The sequence below is a fragment of the Stenella coeruleoalba genome (genome assembly GCF_951394435.1).
Source record: "Stenella coeruleoalba genome assembly, chromosome: 2".
Taxonomy (NCBI): domain Eukaryota; kingdom Metazoa; phylum Chordata; class Mammalia; order Artiodactyla; family Delphinidae; genus Stenella; species Stenella coeruleoalba.
Window position 1 is genome coordinate 37,097,313 of NC_137147.1, and position 25,438 is coordinate 37,122,750.

Below are 25,438 nucleotides of genomic sequence, written 5' to 3' on the forward strand. Positions count from 1 at the left end.
TTGCGGAGCACAGGCTCCGGATGTGCAGGCTCAGTGGACATGGCTCACAGGCCCAGCCGCTCCGCAGCATGTGGGATCTTCCCGGACCGGGGCACGAACCCGCGTCCCCTGCATCGGCAGGCGGACTCTCAACCACTGTGCCACCAGGGAAGCCCGCGGGCTCTCTTCTTTGTCCTTAAGGAGCCAAGAGAGATTTTTTTTTCTTTCTAGGTGTAAAGTATGGAGAAGAAACTAACCAGGAATACTACCAGGTCCAGGACAGAGAGTCTACAGTAACGTTAGGGGAATTATTGTGGGAGAAAGGAATGACCATAGAGGGGGTGAAATGCTGGCACAAAAAGGAATGTAAAGGAGCACTGTGTGCCCAAGGAGTTTGAGTATTGCACATCCACCTGGAAACCTCAGTCATTCTGAACTATTTCCAAGAAAGATGAGGGATCACATGATCATTTCCATGTGATGCTGGACAAAAGGGGTCTTGGTACTGCGCAAACTGAGGACTGTGAACTTTCCTAGGCTGAGAAAACAGGCAGCATATGAGGGCTCTATAAGGACTGCTCAACTTGGAGCACCTAGTCTCACATAGGTTGGACTGACCTCTGATAGGGACATAAATTTAAAATAACCAAAAATTTCCAAAGAAAACCTTAAGTTATCCCTGTCCTAAGTTGATTAAAATCTAATAGAAACAAGGGGAAAAACAATAAGAGGAGCAGGCAGAACAAATCCCGACCCGAACTCTCCAGTTAGCAAATGAAACCCTCAGGAAAAGGTTTTTAAATTTCATGGCTTTTAACTAACACATTGTCTACCTCTTCATCCTGGAAATCATAACCCTTCAAATGCAACGAGGACCCTTGCTAACAGCAGACAAAGACTTCCCAGGTGCAATTAAACACCTTTATGACTACTCAATTAAATGGTTTCGTCTGTGCCATGTCACTTATCCCTTGACACACTTTTCTCACATTCTCATACTGCCTTATCCCTGAAAAGTGGTATTAATTCAACAGGAACCAGAGCCAAATAGCTCCCCCTATGGCAGGATAAGTAACCTTTTGTTCTTTTCAAAGGCTGACCCATTGGGGAAAAAATAATTGAGAGCCACATGCTTTAAAGCAACTTAATTTGAGTGGGTGAGATTTTTTTTTAATGTTGGGTTTTATTTTTTAATTTCCAGAGTAACTTTCTAATGAACTAATAAAACTCTTCTCAAAATGACATAAAGAGAATAGGATCTTTTATTTATTTATTTGTTTGTTTATTTAATTTTTATTTTTTTAAGACGTTGGGGGTACGAGTTTATTAATTAATTATTTTTGCTGTGTTGGGTCCTCGTTTCTGTGCGAGGGCTTTCTCTAGTTGCGGCAAGTGGGGGCCACTCTCCATCGCCGTGCACGGGCCTCTCACAATCGCGGCCTCTCTTGTTGCGGAGCACAGGCTCCAGACGCGCAGGCTCAGTAGTTGTGGCTCACGGGCCCAGTTGCTGCCCATCATGTGGGATTCTCCCAGACCAGGGCTCGAACCTGTGTCCCCTGCATTAGCAGGCAGATTCTCAACCACTGCGCCACCAGGGAAGCCCTGGAATATAGCTGATTTACAATGTTGTGTTAGTTTCAGGTGTGCAGCAAAGTGATTCAGTTATACATACACAAATATCTGTTGTTTTTCAGATTCTTTTCCCATATAGGCAATTACAGAGTATTGTGTAGAGTTCCCCTGTGCTATACAGTAGGTCCCTGTTGATTATCTATTTTATATATAGTAGTATGTATCTGTTAATGCCAACCTCCTAATTTATCCCTCTCTCCCCACCTTTCCCCTTTGGTAATCATAAGTTTGTTTTCTAAGTCTGTGAGTCTGTTTCTGTTTTGTAAATAAGTTCATTTGTACCATTTCTTAGATTCCACATTTAAGTGATATTATATGAAATTTGTCTTTCTCTGTCTGACTTACTTCACTTTTTATGATAATCTCCAGGTCCAACCATGTTGCTGCAAATAGCATTATTTCACTCTTTTTTTATGGCTGAGTAATGAGAAAAAGACCATTTAATCAGCAGACATCAGGGACAGAAAAAGACAAAAACAGACAGAAAATAATAAAATCTATCATAAGGATGAGTTTCTTAAAATGCCAAGGAATAGAGAATGAGAAATTCTCTATTCTGATTTTTAAGGCAAATAAGAAATATATAAAATGCAGGAAAATGTAGTCAGTGAATTTCATTCAGGCCCATATGGCTATCCTAGATTATCATTCTTGGAAAATATCTGGCTGAGTTTCAGAAAGGCATAGAAGGAAAAGGTTTTCTCTAGGTGTCATTACCATAAAAATACATTTAATCTCTTTGTTCTTATTCAATCTGCCTTTTGTGAGCTGGCAACTCATATCCTTAGCTGGAAGGGAACTTAAATGAAAACAAATTGAGTTAAGCTCAATTAAAGAGTGTAGATTTTAAGTTCATTATAAATCTCATTATTAAACTACCAAGGCCACTGTGTCTCAGCAAGGTCCAGTCTCCACAAAAGTTCATCTAAAATGTTGACTCCAGCAGTCCTCCCTGGTAGTAAGAGTTCAAAGGCAGTTACCCAGGCATGAGAATCTCTAATTGACATTTTCACTTAAACACAGCAACAAATTCTTACAATGTGGCTTCTCCAAGAATGTTCATGAGGTCACCAAGGAGGCTTTGCAACCTTCTCTATCCAGGAATTTCCCTTCTTCCCTTTCTATTGCTGGGTTATTGATAACAGGTTTATTGCACATGGCACCAGATTTATTACTTGGATCTTTCACTCTCCTCATTAACATCTTTTGATCACTTCCTAATTCCTTAATGAATAAATTATAGATTCTTAGCCTAACATTCTAGGTCACTCAGAATTTGACTCCAATCAACTTTTTCCTGACTCATCCCCCATGACTTCCCCACTTACATCCTCCTTCTCTAGCCAAACTAGAATATATGCAGCTCCCCAGTTAAGTTGCTCTCTTTTCTGAATCAACATGCTATGTACCCTCTGGACTGGCTAATCCTCCCGCATCCCTCTGCATTCACAGAAACCCCAGCACCCAGCACAATGCACATGGGGGGCATTCGATCAACGTTTGTTAAAATAAGACAAATCCTGTTCAAATGTCCCCTTTGTGAAACAGAAATAATCTCTTCTGGCTCTGGCCTACCACAATACTTTGTTGGGTCTTTTTTTTTTTTTAATCATTATTAGTATTAGGAAGTAATATATAATCCTCATAAAACATGTTTTATAAACAGTAACAGAATTCAAAGTTAATCTTAACTTTCCCCACACACCCATTTTCCTTCCCCAGAGACAACGTTAATTAACAATTTCCTGTGCATCCTTCTAGATTAGACAGGCAAAGAACATAAATTCTAAAGAGCAAGGATTTGTTTTGGTCGGTCACTGGGTTCCTTGCTCCTAGAATAATACCTCACAAGTAGAAGGCACTTAGTCAATACTTGTCAAATGAAAGAATGAATGTATGTGTATGTAAATTAAATTACTACACTTGTCGAGTGAAAGAATGTATGTATATGTAAATTAAATTACTACTCATGATATGGTTTCATTTTTTAAGTTGATAATTCAAAAAGCAGCAATTTAGGTACACTATTTAAAGTTAAAAAGCATCTGTTAAGCCGTAAGAAATTTTTAAAAAGGAGATCATAAACCTTCCACATTACCAGAAAGGAAGAAAATTATCATTTACCCAGTAAAAAGAACAAAGTAGATACCTATGTGCCGATGCAGGTATATTCTTAAGTGAAAAAGAGCAAATTATAAAATAGCATGTTTATCATCATTCTACCTGTATTTTTATGAAAGGATAGCTACATGAATAACCAACAGTTTTGTTTCTATCTTATGGTAATTACCACTTGCTGCTCATGTACTGCAGTCATGTACCTCTATGTGGTTTCTCTCCTACTCCTTGTATCAACCTTAATATTAAATCCTTATGCTTTTGTGTTTTTGCTTCCCCTTAGACCAGTGCCATGTAGAGAAGAGGTACTCAATACATTTTGCTGACTGAAAAACTTAGTAAATATTAAAAGATTGAGGTTCAAACTGACTTATTGCAAGGAGAAGAATTTACTGGCAACAGTTACTAGGCCTATGTCTTATCCTAATCCTTGTTTTAAAAACCCCTAGGCACAGATGTAGAGAACAAATGTATGGACACCAATTGGGGAAAGCTGTGGGGGGAAGCTGTGGGTGGGATGAATTGGGAGATTGGGATTGACATATATACACTAATATGTATAAAATAGATAAGTAATAAGAAGCTGCTGTCTAAGAAAAACAAATAAAATTCAAAATCAAAAACCCCTGGGTAATTTCTTTCTTCTACTAAGAAAATGTCTTGAACAAAAGGGCATGCACGAATGAGACCCTGCTGCTCTCCCCTGAAACAATGCTGCCAACTCAACTCTCTGTGAGACAAGGTAAGAATAACTAAATTCAGACAATAATACAACACATTTTAGCCATGTGTTCCAACAGCCATCCCAAAGAATCTTACCCAAGCTGTTATCCAATAGAAAGGGAACTAAAAATAATAAGGCCACCTCTTCTATTGTTTCTCATGGAGATGATAACAAACAAATAAATGAATGAAAACACACAGGCAGGCACAATGAAAACAAGAAAAGCCTAAAATATCTGAAGAATAAACAGGAAAAGGCCTGTTACTGAACTACAAAAGGGGAGACTATTAACCAACAGAGAAAGCAGGGGGACAATTTACAACACATTTTCTTAAGCCAAACAAATAAGCAAGTAAGAAAGAAAAATAAATAGTACCAGGACTGAGATCTCACTTATTGAACCGGAAAAGTGAGTTTAGAAGCTAAGTCCTAGCTAACACATCTCGTAAACTCAATGTGCAACCACGTCTCTACTTCAAAATTCTTTTCATTCATGTATTTCCTCCCAGGAGAATCTGTGTTGTCACTATGGAAAAAACAGCACTTGCCTGTCAAACTTAGCATTCCAGGACTGAAATGACACTCTACCTCCCTACTTCTCCCCAAACCCGCCCTCATCTGTGTTTTCATCTCATGGACTTGACACCACCATCCTTTATCAGCCCCAAGTACAGCCTACTGCCAAATCCTGCAAATTTGCCTCCACGTGGCTCTGGTATGCACCTCCTTCTCTACATCTGACGGCCCTCTTGCCTGATCTACCGTCAGGTCTGGCCTGGACCATGTCCATGGCCAACCAGGTCTGCTCTGCTCCCTTCAATCTGTTCTCCACTTCAGCCAGTACATCTGACCACAGTACCCTTTCCACCCTTTGATGGTTTCTCTCTGCTCTGAGGATCAAAAGCAAAACAGCCTGTGAGGCTTGCATGGTCCACCCCAGAGCATCTCTCCAGCCTCGGCACTTACAGCTCTCCTCCATGCCCAGGGCTCCAGCCACTCCATCTTCCTTCAGGGCCTTTACAAGCTATGTCCCCTCCTGCCACAGCTGTTTGCACCACCCTGCCCTCTTCACCTACTTGACTTCTAATTACCCTTAGGGCTCAGCTCAATTGTTGCATCCCGAAGGAAACCTAAGTCAATCTGTCTTCCTCCACTACTTAGCATCGGCCTGAACGTATAATCATTGACAAGGTTAAGAGCATGGGCTCTAGAGCCAGACTACCTGAGTTTGATCCCGTATCTGCCACCTACTTGCTATGTGCCTCAGTCTTCTCATTTGTAAGATGGGGATTAACAGTACCTACCTCACAGAGTTGCTAAGAGGATTGAGTACTTGTACTGATGTAGAATCAGAGATCAACAACAGATAATCCCAAAGGCTAAATGTAGCCCACCACTTATTTTTGTAAATACAGCCTTCTTGGAACACAGACACACTCATTTGTTCACATATTGTCTGTAGCTACGTTCATGCTAAAATGGCAAATTGAGTAGTTGTGACAGAGACCATATGGACCTCAAAGCTAAAATATTTACTACCTGGTCCTCTACAAAAAAAGTTTATCAATCCCTGGCAAGATTATGCTTGATCTACACAAATGAATATTAGCTACAACAGGGATGAATGTTGAAATCATTATGCTAACTGAAAGAAGGCATCACAAAATACCACATATTATATGATTCCACATGTACAAAATGTCCAGAATAGGACAGTCTATAGACACAGAAAGTACATCAGTGGTGGCCTCGGCCTGATGCAGGGAGGAGTACAAGGTTTTGGAATAAAATGGGAATAAAGGGTATGGGGTTTCTTGGGGGGTGAGGGGGGCGGGCGGTGATAAAAATGTTCTAAAATTAAATGCAATGGTTGCACAATTCTGTGAGTACACTAAAAATGATTGAATTGTACACTTTAAATGGGCGAGTTGCATGGTACGTGAATCACACCTTGAATTATATCTCTATAAAGCCGTTCCTAAAAAAATATTAGCTAACATCTGTGAGCTAACTTGATGACTATCTGCCTCCTCACTAGCCTACGGGCTCTAGGAGAGCAGAGGCCAGGTCCGATTTAGCGCCTCACTTTGCCTGCAGCTTGTACACAGTGTGTTTCATGTTGCTCGAATTCAGAAAGCATTTGTTGAATGAATGGTTATTTGGCTGGGGCAGGAGCGAGAGGGGCTTTGTTGCTATTTTTCCCCAGTGAACCCACAGATTTAAGTACTTAGTTTGTTGGGGAAATCTATGACACACAGCAAAGAATTTCTGCTTAGGGCCTTAGCATGTAGGATCCAGCAAGGTCCTGTAGCCACATGAGGCAACCACACCCTTATGCAAACACCTGAGATTTTCACACTGAGGCTTTTGTTTCCAGCCCCATGGAACATAGCTCCTGGCTCTCTGCGTAAAAGCAAATCTTGTATTTCTAGCACATGAAAATGAGCCCACAATACAGATAAAATGCCTAGGATCTGGGGTGCTATTTTTTTCTCTTCTTTCTTACCCTCTTCTGACTCACCTGAGTTGCTCAATAAACATCTGTGGAATGAATAAATCAAAGAAATGACTACATTTCTTTTAGCACGTATCTCTTACTCCTTACTGCCTTTCACCAACCACATTAACACTGTGAGCATTTTTCTTGTGAAAATCAAGGTGTGAGCCTAAACACCTTCCACCAGGGCAGCAGTCCAAGCACCTCTGACTTCTGAGTGCAAAAGAGCCAGACTGCACTAAGGAGATACGTGCCGTGATTACAAATCTAGGATTCCTACACTTTTGAATGCCAGCGAGTCATGGTTTAAGTGCAGGGTTCTGTGCCCCAATTCCCAGAGATCCTGACTGAGGGGGTTCACATAGCTCACGCTCAGAAACTCCTAGCTAAAGTAATTAGACTGGTTTACATGGGTGACTTATTCTTGAGACAACAAGGGAACAGGAAGGGCCTGGCAAAAATAGTAATGAAATAATAAACTGAGATATTAACATAATGTAATGCAATGTGAATCTATTCTAACTTATGGGTATCCTAAGACACGCGTGGAGGGGCTCAGAAGGCTTGCTGAAACAAGCCATGTCCAGGAATAAGTAGGACTCGAGGGTAAGGAACAATGACACTATTTCATTAAAGCTTCTAGTCAGGTGGTCAGGCAGGCATTTTGTAAATGAGAAAACTATAGCTCCCAGAAGATGAAGGGTTTTTAGTCACTCATTCAATAAGCATTTATTGAAAGTCTACTGTGCCCTGGATACTGTGCTCTAGTTGTCACATCTGGTGAGAGAGAAATTCAAATCCAGACATGTCTGATACCAAAATCCATGTTCTTTTCATTATAATTAAAAATCAGCTTAAATGCCAGATCTGTGGCCCCTCCAGCTACCACCCTATCTCTGTCCTCCCCTTCAAACCCAAACTTCTTGAAAGAATTGTCTACCCTGGCTGTCTTCACTTCCTCACCTACCACTCACTTCTCAACCCACGAAAAGCTGGCTTCCACCCCAGCCTCTCCACTTAATTCTGAGCAGGGCCACTTATAATATACTCATTGCTAAACCTCATGGATACTTCTCAGTACTTTTTGGATACCTTGAAACTTCTGATACTGTTTACTACTCTCTCCTTCTTGAAATATTCTCTTTCTTAGGATTCCACAGTACCACACTCACCTTGTTTTCTTTCTACTTCTCTGGACACCCCTTCCCAGGCCCTATTATGGGCTGGTTTTGCTTTTTCTATCTCTGGAATGTTCTGCCTAGGCCCTTCTTCTCTTTCTCTAGATACCTTCATCTACTCCCAGGGAACCAATCACCATTTATATACTAATCAATTCCAAATCTTTACCTTCAGCCCAGGTGTCTGTTTCTCCTGAGCTGTGCATATGTTTATTCCACTATCTTCCGGGTATCTCCACCTAGTTATTCTAGGGACAGTTCAAACTCAGCATTTCCAGAACTGAGTTACCATCTCAATCAACTCCCTCTCCTACCAAAGTTGTTCTCCTGCATTTTTTTTCAGTTCCATCATCCACTCATTTGCCCAAGAATAAACCTGAGTCATCTTTGATACTTCCCTCTCCCTCCCTTTCCCATACCCAGTCAATCAAAACATCCTGATAATTACCTCAATAAAGCTGAAAATAAAAATTATTTCATATGATATAGCTTATATGTGGAATCTAAAAAAAAAGGGTACAAATGAACTTATTTACAAAACAGGCAGAGTCATGGATGTAGAAAACAAACATATGGTTAGCAGGGGATGGGAAGGGGAATAAATTGGGAGATTGGGATTGACATATACACACTACTATATATAAAATAATCGACAAGGACCTACTATATAGCACAGGGAACTCTACTCAATACTCTGTAATGGCCTACCTGGGAAAAGAATCTAAAAAACAAAAAGAGTGGATATATGTATACGTATAACTGATTCACTTTGCTGTACACCTGAAACTAACACAACATTGTAAATCAACTATACTCCAATAAAAATTTTAAAAATAAAACAAAAATTAAAAAATTTTAAAGCCCTGAAAATTATATCTATTAGATATCTCTGGATATCCATTTCTCTCCATCCATACCGGCACCTCCTAGATGAGGACACCATTATCTCTCAGCCGGTCTTCCTGTCTCCACACTCAGTCCCATAAGACCACACCCCACAGTGCCCCCTGGGTGATTTCTAAATCACTAGTTCTGAATATGCTTCTACTCAGAATCCTTCAGTTGCTTCCCCTTGGTCTTAAGAAAAACTTCAAACCCCTATACATTCACATGACCTCATCTTTTCACACTCTCCTTCAAACTCTAATCCTCAGTCTCGCTAAACATCCGTTTCCTGGAATGTGCCACATTCAGCCTCATCTTCTGGCTTTTATATGCCGTCACCGCAGCCTGGAGCACTCTTTCCACCTTCAACGCCTGCTCATCTATTAACACATTTTAGGTCTAAGCTTAGAAATCGCTTCCTCTGGACAGCTTTCCCTGACTCCCAAGTCTGGGTGAGGTATTCCTACTCTGTACCTCTATAGCACCATGTCAGCCCTCTTTGCAGCACACAGCATACTCTACTGTTGATATAATTGTCTGTATCCCTATAATCAGAACACACGTTTCAGGACAGCACATGCCATGTGCCATCCCCTGTGTTCAGCACAGTGTCATACACCATAGGTATTTAAAAACACTTGTTGAATAATGAATGAACAAATAAATGAATGGGGCTCTAGCAATAAATGAACCTAACTTAGGAAAAGCATAACAGTTAATGGAGTAGTATCTCTTACTTTAAAAAATCCTACATTTCCCTTCAACAAGTACCTGATATCAACAAAATTTCTTGAAATGTTAAGTCACTGTCTCTACTCCCTCACCTCCCATTCTCTCCTCAACCCCCTCCAGTCAGGCCTCCAGCTCTACTATCTGAGTGTGGCGAATGCATTAGAGCCACCAGCTGACTCTATGAACCCAATCCAATGGCCATTTCTCTACTTAACACAGTTGACCATACACCCTTCTTGAAATATCTTCATCTAGGGGTTTCCAGGCCATCACACTTGTCTGGTTTCCCCTTCTTTGGCCTTGGCCACTCCTTCTCAGTGTCCTTTGCTTGCTCCTCCTCTTCTGTTTGACCTAAAAGGCCTGCAAGACCTAAAAGGTCTGCTCTAGCTACCTATTCCATAGGTGATCTCATCCAGTCCGTGGCTTTAAATGTAAGTATACCAGCCATATGCTGATGGCTGCCAAATCTATACCTTTCTCTAGAACTCTGAATCCTGACATCCAACTGTCTACTTGACATCTCCATCTGGATATCAAATAAGCATCTCATATCTATCATGGCAAAAATACAAGCTTGATTTCCCCCAAAACTAGTTTATCTGCCAATCTTTTTTTTTTTTTTTTGCGGTACTCGGGCCTCTCACTGCTGTGGCCTCTCCCGTTGCAGAGCACAGGCTCCGGATGCGCAGGCTCAGCGGCCATGACTAACGGGCCCAGCCGCTCCACGGCATGTGGGATCTTCCCGGACCAGAGCACGAACCCATGTCCCCTGCATCAGCAGGCGGACTCTCAACCACTGCGCCACCAGGGAAGACCTATCTGCCAATCTTTATCACAATAAATTCCATAACCAATTGCTCAAGGCAAAAATTTAGAAATTATCCTTAATTTCTCTTATTAATCACCCAATCATCCCAATGTTCACAAACATCCTTTGAAAAGAAATCCGTGGTTCTTCATCCCATTGCTACCACCCTGGGTCCAAAATACTATGATATCTCACCAGGGCTACAACAAAAGTATCCTAACTGGCTTTCCTGCTTCCCCTCCTGCTCCCAGATAATCCCTTCTCCACCCAGCAGCCAGAGTGGAAAATGTAAATCAGATCATGTTACTCCCTTGATTAAAACTTTCCAAAGGTTTCCCATCCACACACCTTAGCTTAGAGCTGATGAATCCCTGCCTAACCCAGCTCTGCCTTGCTCTCCAATCACCCTGCCCCTCATCCACCACAATCCAGCCACACCAGGCTCCCTTTGCTCCATGAATTCACCATGTTTGTTTCTCTTGTTGAGTTCTTCCTTGAGCCATTGTCTCATACTGGAATGCTCCTCCCTAGCTCTTTGCACAGCAGCTCCTTTGTGTTATTCAATTGCTCCTTAAGTATCTCCTCTTCCTTCTCTGACACCTGATCTAAAGAAGATGCCCAAGCATAAATCCATTTTTGCATAAATCTGTTTTTGATATTTGCTATTTTTCTTAATGATTTATTGTTTGTCTCTGTAACTGAAATGCAAGCCTCGTGGGGCACATGAAGCTTACTGGAGTTGTTCACCTCAATAACCTCTCAACCCAAAATAGTGCTTGATAAAAAAAAAAAAATAGTGCTTGATACAAGGTGGGGTTTCACATGCTGCATGAATATATCAATGAACAGATTTACCTGTATTCATAAAAACCGTAATTACGCGATAAAGTGGTTAAGTGTGAATTCAACTGTACTTTTGAAACATTTTGTTTTGAAGACATCAAACCACCCTGGAAGTTCTGCTGAGTAAACACCCAGACTGAGGCAGACAGACACATACAGCAGAACTAGTCTGCACTCTGAATATCCTTCTTAACTGAAGACGAGGCCAACAACGCCCACGTTTTGGAAAGATCCTACATGTTACTCAAATTTGAGAAGGGCTGTTGGTGTTCTGTATTTGAGCCAGGTGCCCTTGATCTTGTAACATTTCGCTACCCGTGTAATTGGTAGTACCCTTTGTAGTAAAGGCTGAAAAGACAAAGGCGTGACCCGTGCATGCTGCTCCACCCCAGAGGCAGAGAGCAAGTGTGTGTGGCTGCTCTTCTCCCACTTTCTTCCAGTGCTCATTCAACACATGTTGCCTCATAGACCATCAATGACCAGGAGAGATTATTCACCCAGAATCTCATATCTCTCCTGCAAAGATACACACATTATCTTTCTAAGATATACATATATCTAAGATATACACACATGATAATGTCAAACATTCCATTTCTCTAATAAATCATTCACAGCTTTTTATCTATCATTTTTAAATGACTCTAAAAATACCCGGTGGTTATTAGTAAACTTCAGCTCTCATACATATTGAGAACAACAAATACAGTTACCTTTTACCAAATTTCCCTGCTGAACGTTTTAGAAAAATGGAGCCATTTGGAGAAATTATAATCACCAATGCTGAAACCAGATGAGGGAAGTAATCTCTTGAAGAGGCACATGTAGAATGACCTCTGATTTTTAGAGTATAAAATCACACACTAAACCCACCAGATGGTTATAAATTAATCTCTTATATTTACTTCAAATTTTCCCATTTCCAAAGGGAAATTATTTTGAGTTTTATTTTTCCTAATATACTACTTCAAGCTCTGAATAATTACACCCCCTCCCCACACACATGCATACACAACAAATGCTCAGAAAATCTTGTATCGCCCATGGGGCTAATTAAAAAGGATTCTGATTTCTATAAGGAATGAATGAGATCTTTGTTAACCTACTTTAACAGGACTCTAAATGACCCTGGATTTATCTTGCCCTACTTTTCAAAATGTAACTGACCCAGAATAAAGTAAGCTTATCCCCAAACTCCTGGCAAAAACAGAACCAAAGTTCCCAGAAGACGAAACCGTATATATACAACCTAAAAAGAAAAAAAAAAAAAAAGAAAAAGAAAAAACCTTTCCCTGAAAAACATCATTCACTGCTTCCAGAGCTATTTTGTTTTTCATTTAATTGGAATATTTTTAAGATTATGAAGCTTTACAATATGAAGGCAACTAATCCTCCAAAACAACACAGCAGAAGACAGTATCAGCTATTATGATATCAGGAACTTTCTGGAAGCTTTTTTGTTGGGACAGTACAGCACTGATAGCTGGTGAAGGACTATAACTTGATTATTTTCTCCGGGTGTAATAATCACCTAATTGGCAAAAAAACAAAGAAACCCAGAGATATTGCTTTTATTCATAATAACAAAGCAGTCTGCCTTGGTTAAAGAAGCAAAAATACTGTCTGCATATTTCTTACTCTTCATTCATCATTTCCATCAAAATCCCACATTGGGGACCTAGGTGCAAAAGGGCAGAAATCCTACCCAGAAGCATTTTATTAAATCCACTCCTCTTTCTCAGTCTTCACAGTTTCATTCACTCACTGTCATAAGGTAGAACAGAATTTCTCTCAGAAACATGATACTAAAACACTACTGAGCCCCTAAACACCATATATATACCTCACTGCCTCGTGTCTAAAGAAATCTTTGTTTCCATCCTGTCTGATTTCCCTGAACACTGAACAATTTTTCTAATTCAGGATACTTTATATATTTTTTTCTTTTTTTTAATTTAAATTTAATTTTTACTTTATATTGGAATATAGTTAATTTACAATATTGTGTTAGTTTCAGGTGTACAGCAAAGTGATTCAGTTATACATACACACATATCCATCTTTTTCAGCTTCTTTTCTCATATAGGTTATTACAGAAGATTGAGCTCCCTGTGCTTCACGGTAGGTTCCTGTTGATTATTTATTTTATATATACTAGTGTGTCTATGTTAATCCCAAACTCCTAATATATATCTTTATAGTGGAATGGCCACTCAGTTTTTCATTACAGGGTTTTTTATTGAAAGCCTAAAACACGTCAGAAATTTCACTGGCAATAAAGATACAAGATTTCCTATGCAGGGCACCTAACATACTTAGAGGAACTCAGATGGCTTATTAGAGCAAGAGATGTCCAAAGATGAAAGGAAACTCCAGGATAAGGAATAATGACAGAGGGTTCAGCAGGAAAACAAACTCCTGGGAAGTTCTTATTTGTCTTACTTGTTGATGTCACTTTCACATGATGTCAACAGGCAAAAGCACAGCTGGACTACACGCCTCTTGCAGGTGCTCAATCTATTCATCTTTGCATCCTTAACACCCTATCTATGGTTGCCATCCAGTATTTACTGAACAAGTGAATAAAATTCAACATTACATCACATAATTATTCTTGTAATCTAACCCAACGAACACAAACATTTTCTAATGTTATTAAAAGGAATACATACATTGAAAGCCTCCCTTCAGATGGATACTCAGTAAATCATGAATAAATTTAAATGGAGTAATAACCTAACTACAGAGACTCACATTTCACTGCTCAGCCCTACCAAGCAATGTCTACCCAGAAGGCATAAAGGGCTTTTTAACCTTTTAAAATATGTCATCTAGAAGATAACAGCACTAAATAAAACATATGAGCATTGTTTGAAACAACACCGTAACTTGGCTGGACATGGTTTTATACAGGTTCGTGCAGACGGTTAACCGTTCACCAGCATTTTGGCAGGACCGCATGAAAGTTAATTCCACGTGTGGTGGCAAAGGTAACAGAATACACACTCCTTCCTAGTCCTTTGTCTAATTGATGATAACATTCTCTATTCGGATGCTGTTGCTCTAATGAGCTACCATTGGCCTACCTCATTTTTGAAAACAAAATAATGTGCTCCTGGTACATAAAATTATGAAACAACTTAAATCGGGACTTCCCTGGCAGTCCAGTGGTTAAGACTTCACCTTCCAAGGCAGGGTGTACAGGTTCAATTCCTGGTCGGGGAGCTAAGATCCCATATGCCTCACAGCCAAAAAACCAAAACATAAAACAGAAGCAATATTCTAACAAATTCAATACAGACTTTAAAAATGGTGCACATCAAAAAAAAAAAAAAAAACTTAAATCTGAAATGTATAAAGTGTCCAAAATTGCCATAGCTACCACTTAAAATATCACAAGATGAGTCAGCCTAGTCAGTCAATTTCACTCATTGTTTTTTGGATTTTTTTTTTCAGTACGCGGGCCTCTCACTGTTGTGGCCTCTCCCGTTGCGGAGCACAGGGTCCGGACGCGCAGGCTCAGCAGCCATGGCTCACGGGCCCAGCCGCTCCGCGGCATGTGGGATCTTCCCGGACCGGGCACGAACCCGTGTCCCCTGCATCGGCAGGCGGACTCTCAACCACTGTGCAAGCAGGGAAGCCCCACTCATTGTTTTTAATTGAACTATAGTTGATTTAAAATATCATGTCAATTCCAGGTATCAATTTCACTCATTATTAATTTGACTTTCAAATGGGCCCTCTACCTGTGTCGTGCTATTAAGCTTTCCATGACATAGGAAGTTCTCAACAGTTTCTTTGAAAACAGGATTTTTTATCTACAACAATTTATTTTAAGCATATTGATATAAAATAGTATTTAATGGTCTTATTATTTGATGCTATTAAAATACTTGGTGAAAAGACACTAAATAAAAAGGAAGTTAAGGGGCTTCCCTGGTGGTGCAGTGGTTGGGAGTTCGCCTGCCAATGCGGGGGACGCGGGTTCGGGCCCTGGTCCGGGAAGATCCCACATGCCGTGGAGCAGCTGAGCCCATGTGCCACAACTACTGAGCCTGCGCTCTAGAGCCCACGAGCCACAACTACTGAGCCCGCACGCCACAACAATTGAAGCCCACGCACCTAGAGCCCGTGCTCCACAACAAGAGAAGCCACCGCAATGAGAAGTCCACGCACTGCAACCAAGAGTAACCCCTGCTCCCCGCAACTAGAGAAAGCCAGTGCGCAGCAACGGACACAACACAGCCAAAAATTAAAAAAAAATAAAATAAATAAATTTATTTTTTTAAAAAAGGAAGTTAATACTTTGGACATTATAGTTGCTACCACTATTATCTCAAGCAGCTCAGCTTCTAACTTTGGAGCTTCTCCACCTTATTTTGCATAGTCAATAACTGCAGAGTCCTAATGAGTCTTCCACCTTAATGGTTTCTTATCGGTCCCATACTTTCCTACTCACTGCTATAACTCGAATCCATGCCAACATTACCCAATACGCAGATATTTGCAAAGCTTTCTAATCAGTTTCTCCAATTCACTTTCTCACCCCTTTCAAGTCTTCCTATACCTCAAACCCAGACTAATCTCCTAAGGCACAACTCTGACCATGGACCCTGTCCTCTCATTCCCAAGACCCAATAGCTACCTGCTGCCTAAAAGCAAAATCCCCAAACTTCTTGGGCTTGAATTCAACTCCCTCAAGGATCTTCATCTCAGAAATCCTACTGAAGGGATTCCTCCTTTGGTCTCAAATTAAATGGAATGGCAAAGAAAGTCCCTTCCAACTTGAAAACTCTGTGGTATTATCCAGCTTTACCCTTTACTGCTTCCATAATCGTATCTGCCCGATACCACAAAGAAATGTTCTCTGAACATACCTTTCCCACCTGAAGAGCTTAGCAGAGATGTTATTTCAGACAAAATATGTACTTACTATTCTCTTAGGATAAAAGGGAAGGAAGCATCTATTATTTTGCCAGGTAAGAAATCCAATGGAAAGATGTAAAGAAATTCTATAATGGAAACCTCAGTAAAGCAAATAATTTTTAAAAGCAACCATTTATTTATCATTTTAACAGCTTAAACTTTCATATCTATAATCTATTTAAAATGTGGACCATCCATGGTAGTACAAAATGCACTAAACTAAAATAAATTCCAGTTTTTATATTAACCTGCTCAAATTGTTCAAATTCACAAATGTCATTTCTTTTTCCTCCCTAAAATCCAACCATTTCAATATTACTATCCTCACTAGACTAAGAGATCACAAATATCTTTCTACAAAAAGTGCCTTTAAAAATCCCTTCATATGGGCTTCCCTGGTGGCACAGTGGTTGAGAGTCCGCCTGACAATGCAGGGGACACGGGTTTGTGCCCCGTCCGGGAAGATCCCACATGCCGCAGAGCGGCTGGGCCCGTGAGCCATGGCCACTGAGCCTGCGCGTCCGGAGCCAAATCCCTTCATAAAGACATTTTCTCAAAGATCACACAAATGATGAACAATAAATGATGTTTATTGTCCTGCTCTATGAATTTCAGCAAAGCACTGCCTGATTCCTTAGGTCTGATGCCTTGTTGGCCTTGCACACATAATATACCTGTTTTCATAGCATATCAACAATGATTCACCACATTTCAATGCAGACATTTTAATCTTTTCTTAAGCGTATTATTCTCAGTCAAGGTATGGCCATAATTGCCTCACCTTATATAAGTTTTTGGCTAAAATAAAGTAGGCATTATTAGTTAAATAGGCCTCTTTCTTCCTTTTAAAAAAAGGTTCTGAAATGAGGAGAAAAAACCTTTCTTATGAGCGGTCATCCTGAGCCTTTCATATGACATAAAATCTCTTTACTTATATTACTCCAAGGATCACTAAGCACATGTGAATTCTGTGAAATACAAGTCTGCTTACATGGTGTACAAAGCCAAATGATTTTAAGACTATTGCCAACAGCCTGCAGTTCAGTAGTTGCTAATGTTCATAATATTGTCTATCAATGTTTTTGTCTACGTAGCTAATAGCCGTGCAATGAAACCAAAGTTACCTTCAGAAATACATACAAGTTCCTTCTTTCTTTCCTTCCTTCCTCCCTCCCTCCTTTCTTTCTTTCTTTCTTTCAGCAACTCAGGCCGAAAGAATCATTACAAATCTGGTGATAACAATACAGAACTTAACTTTGGGAAATCCATTCATTTCATGGTTAAGCCTTCATTCTACAGTCATGGGAACTCCTCAGTTGAGAGTATTTGGCTAATGTGAGCAGCCCTTGCCCAGTGTAAAGCTGACTATAGTATAGTATTGGTTTTCCACCTCTCCCCCTATAGAGCAATGCATCCAGCAGCATATTCCTCTAAAGAGACCATGAAGGAAAAATCATTCACACCGGCAGCACATGTATATCACATTTCCATTGCCAAGCAGCCCATACTCATCTCCTACTGTAGAGCAGATTGTATAACCTAGTATAATTCAAAACATGCTATAAGAAAACACTCATTTATCAGTAACTTGCTAATTATTTTGAGCTACTTGTGAACCTGAGATTAATGTTACTTGAAAATGCCCATCCATATTCAGGATGTGAAAGATTGCTATAAAAATTAAAAATATAAAAGTTTGCTATGGATTAACTAGGGTAAGGCTAAGATTTATTTGCACTTTCCAGAGAAAGTTGTTCGGGAAATTCCCTCTTTCAAATTGTTCTTTGAACTATGTCGGAGTGGCTGTGGTGCAGTGGAAAGAAAACTATCCTCCAGGTCAAAACTGAGCTCTGCTGCTCACTAACTGTGTGACTCTGGGGGAGTAATTCCATCTTTGTGAGCCACAGCTTCCTTCTCTGTATCTTGAAGATAAAAATATCTACCTTACAGTGTGGTTGTAAGGATCAAATGAGGTAATGTACGTAAGGGTGCTGTGTAAGCTAGAGCATGCTACATAAAACTCTACAGTGGGGAAGAAAACATCTTTAAATATAACACCTATACTATTATTATAAGTGCTAAAATAGGTACTATGGGAGAACAGAGGACACAGTGTGAATCTCAGCCAAAGAAAGAGTGGGGCTCATGGAGAGGGCCGAGTCTGGCTAAGTTTGGAATGAACAGAGATAGAGGAGGCCTAGATGAGCTGGACTCTTCCAGTGGAAAGAGGAGACAGGAGAGCTGCACGGGGAACCACCCGAACAAAAGCACACAAGCAGGGCAGCATGGCCCCTCAAGGAGCCATGGGGCTGGAGCACAGGGTGCTTGTGGGAGATGAGGGCAGAGAGAAAGGTGAGCAGCAGACAGGAAGTGCCTGTGAGCCACACCAAGAAGTCTAGGCTTTATCCCATGTGTGATGGGAAGCCATTGAACAGAAATGTCAAAACTGAAAACCAGACATCTGGTTTACCATTTTTTCCTACCCACCATGCAACTTCTACTCTAGCTGTGTGCTCCTGGACAAGAAATCCTTTGGGACAAAGATTTTAACTGTAATATCTACAAAGAAATTATGATGCATTTACTGAGCTCCTACTCTATGTTCCTCCTCTATGTCAGGCAAGCATGGTGCTAAGCCCTTTGCATGCATTATGGTTCATCTTCAAAGCACAGGTGCAATATAGGCATCATCACCCACATTCTAAATATGAGGAAACTGAGGCAAAAAAGATAAAGTCTCTTATCCAAGTTCAAAGAACTGGTAAGTGGCAGAGCCAGCATGAGAAATTAGATTTACCTGGAAGTTTGCACTTTTTGACTGCTTTCAGCCAACTCCACCACCACCACTGCCTCTGGTAACCACAAATCTGATCTTTTTCTGTGAGTTTCTATGTTGGGTTGGTTGGTTGTTTTTGAAGTATTATTGACCTACAACACTATATTAGTTCCTGTTACATAACACAGTGTTTATATATTTCTATACATTTCAAAAGGATCACCATAATAAGTCTAGTTACAGTCTGTTACAAGATAAATAAGTACTAGGGGTGTAATGTACGCATGATAAATATAATTAACACTGTTCTATTTTATATATGAAAGTTGTCAAGAGTAAATCCTAAGGGTTCTCATCATATGGAAAAAAATTTTTTTGTTTCTTTAATTTTGTATCTATTTGAGATGATGGATGTTCACTGCACTTATTGTGATTACCAGTTCATGATGTATGTAAGTCAAGTCATTATGCTGTACACCTGAAACTTATACAGTGCTGTATGCCAATAATATCTCAATAAAACTGGAAGAAAAAAATCAAATAAATATACTTATCAGGATCAATTGATTCAGGAAAAAAGGAAGGGAGGGAGGGAGAGAGATAAAGAGAGAAAGGAAGGGAAGGGAAGGAAAGGGAAGGAAAGGAAAGGAGGAAGAAAGGAAGAAAGAAAGAAAAAGAAAGGAAGGAAGGAAGGAAGGAAGGAAGGAAGGAAGGAAGGAAGAAATTAGATTTACCGACCATTTATTGATGCACTATCTTCCTGATACACTTTAGGGCACATGAATTACTACTCATATTCAACCAAAACTTGAGAGAAAAATAAGAACATTGGGTTTTTTCCGATAAATGAAAATTTGATTCAAACTACTTATGACAAGTATATAACACCATAAAAATGCACTTACTGAGAATTTTTTAAATTCTTACCTCAAGTACTATCCCTCAAAATATGTTTCTTGAGTCTATACAAATTACATGATATTTATTTTTAAAAGCCATTGACCCCAAGGTCAAGAAGTTAATCATTCAAAACCATGTTTAATTAAAAAGAGATATCAGAAAGAAAGTCTTTCGGGGATCTTTATCATACATGACACAAATAAATATAATGCACAGCATGGTGACTATAGTTAATAATGTTGTGCTGCATGTTTGAAACTTGCTAAGAGAGTAGATCTTAAAAGTCCTCATCACAAGAAAAAGAAATTCTGTAACTATGTATGGTGACAGATGTTAATTAGACTTATTGTGATGATCACTTCACAACCTACACAAATACTGAATTGTTATATTGTACACCTGAAACTAATATAATGTTATATGTCTATTATACTTCAATTCTTCTATTTAATTTAATAATAAATTAAAGATAAAAAAAAATAGTGACTCAAAAGCTATGGCTTCTAAATAACATTCTAAGAATGTTACATAATGCTGTCAATAATCTTTCAACGACTTTAAAATACACAGTGACATAAATATTTTCAAAGACTTGCCATACCCTTATTTATTCTACACTAGCTGACTTTACTCAGCTCCAAGATATGCAACAGAGGTGTAAAGTCTAGTGGCTAAGGAATTTTCAAAGTACATAACAAATATTGCCAAGAAACATTAAAAAAAATACAGACAGTACTTATTTGCATAAAGGCACACATAATTCATGGGACTGAAAGTTCACTCACTTTTAATACTACTACTATTCCTTTTTATTAGGGCAAAATAAGGATGTACATTCAAAAAGATGTAAAATAAGTGCAAACAATGCCAAGCAAACTATGGTTAACTATTTAATTTTCATTGCAAATAAAACACATGCACTCAGATTGAGAAACCGAGATACCAAGTTCCTTCCAGGTATTCCTTACTTTCCTAAGTAGCTGAGATAGCAGTAAAGATACTGAAGTATACTGAAAGATTCTACAATTGGAAAAATAAAGATACATGTATATATTTTACCATAAGAGAGACAGAAAGCAATACAATTTGTGAATAGATGAGAGTTAGGTTCTCACAGTTACCACACCCAATCTTAATACCTTGCAATGAAAAATGGAGATCATCGATGCCCAAGGAAACCTGTTCGTCTTCGGTGGGAAGCACAGGACTAGATGCCATCCTTTGACTCAATGGAGATTATACCATGTCCATCTCAGTTAAAGAAGTGAACTAAAAATAGAAGGGATAAATGCTCATTAGTAACTCTGCAGCCCTGCATTTCCAGTAAACATGCATTGCCAGGAAACAACAGCAACCAGAAACTGCCCTCCAAAAGAATCACAGCTTTCTAGAAAGTGTTGCTTAGTTCACATGGAACAAAGTGACTACGCCTTCTTTTTTGAATCATAATCAAAATTTTGCCCTATGACCTATTCAGTCCCTTTAGAGTTTGCAGGCAGAACTCCACAAGAGCTAGCATTGCAGATTCTATACTAGCGGTGAAAAGGAAAGCTACACAATTATATTTTATAATTTGTCCAGAGGATGTAAAGCTGACACGAACTGATATCTTAGGTTTTGTGTGTATTATATTATTAGCCTCAACATACAAGGATTTTCTTTAAAGCTTTTCATTTAACTTAGTTCCTTTTCTGCTCCATGATTGTTGCCATTTACTGGAAACAATAAGAACTGGGTCTGCATAGTTTGCAAAGTGAAACTAAAAAAACTATATCAAAAAGAATGTTTTCATGGGTTATCTAAGATATTGAATTATTTTCCTAAGCCCTTATTTTTCCACGTACACATTTCTTTCTCTACCCCCACTCTGACTTTTAAGGAATCCTTCCAGTAAGAGTAATTCTTACTGAGCAACTCTTTAAAAGTACTGCTTCGTGTATGTGTATGCCACTATTTGTATTCTGGGGGCTGAGAATAAATCATTGACTTCTCCCATACAGATGATGACTTCCTTAGCAAAATAAACTTAACCAAGTACATAAAAACATAAAATGTATCAGGGGATGGATAGAAGAATGGATAAGTGTACAGACACGTGATCAACAAAGTATAGCAAAACGATAATGGCAGAATCTGTGTGTTGAATATGTGTGTTCACTGTTAAATCCTTTAACTTTGCTGTATATTAGAAATTCTTCATAATAAAATGTTGGCGGGGGGAGAGACAAAAAAATAAATAAACCTGAGGCCAAGAGCTAGATACAATCAGTCATATCCAATAGACCACTTAAAAAAAATGCAAAGAACAAAAATCATTAAACATCTAATGCTAGAGCCAGACTTCGAAAATCTTTCAATCCTGTCTTCCCACTCTGTTTATCATCCAAAACTTCTTTATCATCTCTCCCATGGATCACCGTTGTTAAAGATTTTACCTACCAAATAAACTATGTTTATTAATTAATATGTTTATCAATTAATAATTAGTTTTATCCTCTGAAGTAAGATGAAACAGAGCCTGCCTGAGGTAACATTGTTCCTATACAGAGTTGATACAATTCTAATCAAAATAAAAAGCTTCTTGATCGTTCAATGAGCCTGTGCAGCCTGTTGATTGATAAAGGTACAAATGTCCTCCGTTGTTGGTGTACTAAAGACCTCCACTACCCATTCCCATGCTGAGAGTTCCTGAACCCAAAGTGAAGGCAAAGCACTTCTTCATGATGACAGGGAGAAAAACTGAATTCCAGAATTAATTTCCTAATGGCACCCACTATTCCATGCCAGGGCTATTAAATAAAAGGATAATAATGATAGTAGCAAACACTTATATAGCACTTACTATATATAGGTACTGTTCTAAGCATGCGTTAGGTATCGTAATTATCCCATATTTGAAGACTAAACTGAGATGCACAAATGTCATATACCGTTGTCTAAGGACACAAAGCTAATAAATGATGGAACTAAGATTTGAACCCAGGTGGTTTCGGTTTCAAGAGTCCATGCTCTGGGCTTCCCTGGTGGCACAGTGGTTGAGAGTCCGCCTGCCGATGCAGGGGACACGGGTTCGTGCCCCGGTCCGGGAGGATCCCACATGCCATGGAGTGGCTAGGCCTGTGAGCCATGGCTGCTGAGCCTGCACGTCCAGAGCCTGTGCTCCACAACGGGAGAGGCCACAACAGTGAGAGGCCCGCGTAACGCAAAAAAAAAAAAGAGTCCATGCTCTTAGCCAATACAGGTTGGTACCTCATAGAGCCAGCTAGAGCTAGCTAAAACTTAGCCAGATTTTATTAATTCCTTCTTTTACTCATTTACTCAGCAAGCATTTATATATGCTATATGCTGCTCTCAAGGAATTCAATCTTCTGAGAATGACAGATAAACACATATTGAGTGAAATCTTCTAAGAAACATATGTAGAAGGTGTTATGGAAGCACAGGAGAAGGCATGTCCTATCGCTTGAATCTGAAGATAGATGTGATTAGAGGAGTGTACTTAATATAAAACAGCATCTCCCTCCAAATAGTCCTGTAAGCATTATTTGGGTAATACCTTGAATTTAATAAGAATGTCTCTGAGGGCCACTCATTGCCATTCAATATTAAATAAATATAAGTTATCAAATGTAGGGGAAAGAACTTAAAATAAAAACAGAATAATATGCAACAATTTGATAACCAGAGAATCAAGAAATGTTCCTGGACTAGACTGGAATCCACTATATTCTATATTAAAGTTGTAGGAAAAAAAGTAGTATTTGTAAAAAAAAAAAAAAAAAAAAAAAGTCTAGACCTTAAAATAACTTATGTGTCTCAGAGGTTTCTGTTTTTAACAGTGAAAATTTATTAACAAAGAAGTCAGTAAAATATATTTTTTTATTTACTGAAGAATTTCCTAGAGCTTCTAAAAAATGTAAATCAAAAGTAAAACCAGGGAATTCCCTGGTGGTCTAGCACTTAAGACTCTGGGCTTTCACTGCCAAGGGCCCAGGTTTGATCTGTGGTCTGGGAACTAAGATCCTGCAAGCTGTGTGGTGCAGTCAAAAAACTAAAACAAAAAGTAAAACCAAGCTATGAAGACTGAATCAATTGCAAGTGTTGGATTATTGATCCCAATACTGTCTTAGTACAGTTATTTATCAAAACACGCTACAGAGGTCATGAGGATCTGACTGAAGACAACGTATGATGACATTTCCAACATAATTGTTTTTGGTGAGAAACAGCTGACATCTCCAGAGAGGAATTTACTTGCTAAACAGGGCCCATGAAAAACTGGAACACAGTAGAAAAGACAAGCTTTGAGAGACTTCTCAGGATCTTAACTGAGAAGCTAGAAAGAATATGAGCAAGGAAGGCAGAAAGAGGAATGAAGCTTGGCCAGGGGCTCAGTGAGTCAGTCACAAGGGTCTATCAACCAAAATCCTGAGGGCCATCCTATCATTTGCCTTCCGACTCCCCTGTGGGGAGCATGAGGGCTGCCTGCCCAGGTGGAATCACAGCACAGACAAGCCCTTCTTCCCAGGCGGTCCTCATCACCTTACTTTTCCTTTTCAAATAAAAGTTACATACAATTATGTAACATCAGGGTTCAGAATGAAAATAATAGATCATCTTCAGACACGTACGAAAGATTAGGTAAAGAATTAATGTAGTGGCATTAAAGATTCGAAGAGCAAGTAGAATCATGTGGAACTGTGTTTTTAAAATCCATGTAAATTAATACACATGCTTTTATAAATGGCATAAGCTATTTTGATACAACTGTGGTTTGCTAATGCAATACATCTTAATATGCGTCTGGTTTCTCTAAAACCTCAAAACACTAGAGTATTTCCCTTTTAAAAGAAATCTTGGCATATACTTTGGATTATTATGATTAGAATTTTTACAACTCAAAAGTGAAATTTGAATAGAGATCATTTCTAATGAGTGGAATTATTAGTGATTTTTATTTTCTTCCTTTTGCTTATATTCATTTTTAAAGTTTCAAATGATGAATTTGAATATGAATAGCAGCCTATTTCTGCTGCAATAAGAAAAACATTTTTGCTTTTATTTTGGTGAAATGACAACAAATGGGGAATAAGGTATTTAGTTCAGGATCAGCTCTCCAATCTATATGCTATGGAAACTGTATATCTATAGCTGTATAATGAGAAAAATACTCTCTTGACACAAATAAAATATTAGAAAACTTCTCTGGGTTTGTCAGAAATTTCTAGAAAGGACTCCTAAAGCCTTTTCGGTAGCTCAAGAGGTCTCACTTTCTCATTAGTAGATAGTTTGTTAATGAGCCCTGCTGTTCTAACAGCACTGAAAAAAGCACTGTCAATGGGGAGAAGGGGACTTCTATGTCACCTTCAAAATTTGATCGGAAGGTGTATGTACCATAGCAGGACATGCTAAACACATTTAGGTAGTTCTTTAACAGACT

The 25,438-nt window shown here is 39.1% G+C and overlaps 1 protein-coding gene across 14 annotated transcripts in view; it reads right to left on the bottom strand.

The window, feature by feature from the left end:
- SYNE2 (spectrin repeat containing nuclear envelope protein 2) overlaps positions 1-25,438 on the bottom strand; it is a 330,405-nt gene that overhangs the window by 252,444 nt on the left and 52,523 nt on the right. For all 14 annotated transcript variants that reach the window (XM_079912180.1, XM_079912173.1, XM_079912176.1 and 11 more), the window contains exon 2: positions 21,138-21,267. In XM_079912180.1, coding sequence (XP_079768306.1) covers positions 21,138-21,216 — 79 coding nt within the window. In that variant the 5' untranslated portion in view covers positions 21,217-21,267. The remainder of the gene's footprint in view (positions 1-21,137; positions 21,268-25,438) is intronic.